Source organism: Calidris pugnax, unplaced genomic scaffold, assembly GCF_001431845.1.
Source record: "Calidris pugnax isolate Ruff unplaced genomic scaffold, ASM143184v1 scaffold17, whole genome shotgun sequence".
In the NCBI taxonomy this organism is placed as follows: Eukaryota; Metazoa; Chordata; class Aves; order Charadriiformes; family Scolopacidae; genus Calidris; species Calidris pugnax.
The window spans coordinates 1,277,082-1,279,338 of NW_015090794.1; the positions used below are offsets into that span (position 1 = coordinate 1,277,082).

At 57.0% G+C, this 2,257-nt stretch overlaps 1 protein-coding gene across 1 annotated transcript in view; it reads left to right on the forward strand.

Moving 5' to 3' along the window:
- Positions 1 to 511: 511 nt before the first annotated feature.
- DRG2 (developmentally regulated GTP binding protein 2) overlaps positions 512 to 2,257 on the forward strand; it is a 10,953-nt gene continuing 9,207 nt past the window's right edge. Inside the window, exons 1-2 of the mRNA XM_014936165.1 lie at positions 512 to 748; positions 1,915 to 2,251. Coding sequence (XP_014791651.1) covers positions 512 to 748; positions 1,915 to 2,251 — 574 coding nt within the window. The remainder of the gene's footprint in view (positions 749 to 1,914; positions 2,252 to 2,257) is intronic.

Genomic DNA, 2,257 nt, shown 5'->3' on the forward strand with positions numbered 1-2,257 from the left:
TAAGGCTTGTGTGCCAAAGTGTGTGTGTGTGTGTATGCGCGTGTGGTTTGTTTTATTTTTTCAAAGACATTTTAAAAGTTGGCCTCGGTTGTATATTTAACGTGACGATCCCACCTGTGGGGCTTTTGTGAGAGTTTAGTTTTGCATTTTTGGTTTGTTATTTTTTTTTTTTCTTTTTCTGGCTGTTTCAAAAGCTGTCCCCTTCAAGCAGGCTCGTGTCACGCACTGACCACGGCTGGGTGTTGGGAACAGGTTGGGGAGGAAAGTGAAGCCCCCCTGTTCCCCCCACCGTGTGCTTCGCGCCAAGCTGCTTCGGGTTTTCTTCTTTTTTCTTTTTTAAACTAACTTTCTTCCTTTGGGCAGAACGTCTGTCTGCTTTATTGCAGCAGCTGAATTGCTAGTTTAAGCCTTAACAAGCAAGTATTCAGGTCTCGGTGAGCCCATTTCCTATAATTCCGAGTCGGGATCTGGTGTGTGTGATGGGAGAAGCGGCCGGGGCTGCTCTCGGGAGATGATGCGGGAAGCACCGGTCTCCTGGGTGCTCTTCGCCGCGGATAAATCCTTTTTCCCCAGCACAAATGGAGAGAGACCTGCTTATGAGAGAAAGCTGGGGAGGAGGGGGACCTGGCAGGACCCCCCTCCCGGTGCTGGAGGCAGCGTGTGCCGATGTCTTGGCCGTTGCGGGTGGATTTGTAGAGCGGAGGAAGGCGAGCGGGAGAGCGATCGGAGGCGCGGAGGGAGAGCGGCTGTGAGGAGAGCAGTTGGGAAGTGCATTCCCTTATTTTTTTTTCTTTCTGCTCCTCTCGAATGCTCGTCCCCTTCGGCGATGGGGAGAGGGGTTTCCTCGCAGGCGGTGCTGGGGGGGGTGTCCTGGTTTTAGAGGCGAAAGCCGGTGGTGCTGCTGGGCTGTGACCAAGCGTGGGGGTGAAGCCTCCTCTCGGGTGCTGTGTGGGGCGCAGGGACCCAGCTCCAGGGACAATTTGCAGGGACAGAGCTGTCTGTGCAATACTGGGGGGACACTTGGCTTTCCGACAGGGTTTAGTTGTGAATTAACGCTGCGGTCGTTGTCAGAAGCTGGGATAGGAAAGGTCCTGGGGTTGTTTAATATCTATAACTACCCCCAAAACCTCTGAAGTTTTTATTTGAGACTTGATATGTTGTGAGAAGGGTGGGGAAGGAGCATCCTGCTCTCTGCCTGTTCTCCTTCCCACCTGGATTCGAGTCAATTTGGGCTCAAATCCAAAATGGGAGCCCGTGGGATGAGGATGGTGGGTGCAGAGCAGGTCGTGGAGCTGAGAGGTTTGTCGGTGTTGAGAGCTTCCCTCCTCTAAAGCCTTCATTTGGGTTTTGTTTTGGTTTTTTTTTAATTTGACTCGTTTGATGAGCGAAGGAGAGATGTTACGTATGTGGTGGTGTGGTGGAGAGAGCTGACTGGGGGAGGATCTGGGGTGCGGAGGTAAGAAATGGGGTGGTGTGGTTTTTTTTTGGTCTTGGAAAGGGTTGCGATGTCTCTTTTCAACCGCGCTGGCTGCAGAAGGGGTGTGCTTGCGGGTGAAGGACGGAGCAGGGGATAAGGAGGTGTTTTGTGGAGCGATTTAACGTCCAAATTAAACATGAAATGTATTTAAGGCACCTGTGTCCGTGTGTGTTTATCGACCAAAAGTGCTTCTCGGTTCTGGGGGGAGAGCTGTGCTTCATCCCTTCCCCCCCCTCCCCCCCCACCTCGAGGGTTTCTCCAGCAGCCCAATAAACTGCTGATTGCCTTAAATGCACGATCTAGCCTTAATTAGAGGAGCAGGAGAGGGAAAAGCCGGGGGGTGCTGGGGGGCTCCCTGTGGAACCCACCAGGCTCCCCAGCCCTTTCCCTATGAGCAGTTCCCTCTACCCCTCTCCTTGGCCGCATTTCCCGGGCAGCCGGGGACACCCACCCGGGAACACGCACCCGTGGGCAGCCCGGGGACCCTCACCCGCCCGTGGACACCCACCCACCCGGCCGGGGACCCCCACCCGCCCGTGGACCCCCACCCGAGGTGCTGGCGGCGGGCGGAACGCGGGTGGCGGGTAGCGGGAGGCGGCCGGAGCGGCGCGGCGGGTGCGCGGCACCGGAGGAGCCGTGAGGGCGACGGACGGACGGACGGGCCCGGGCGGCGCTTCCGGCGTGAAAAGCGTGTGGGGCCTGGGGAGCGGGCCCGGCCGGCCCCCGCCATGGGGATCCTGGAGAAGATCTCCGAGATCGAGAAGGAGATCGCCCGCACGC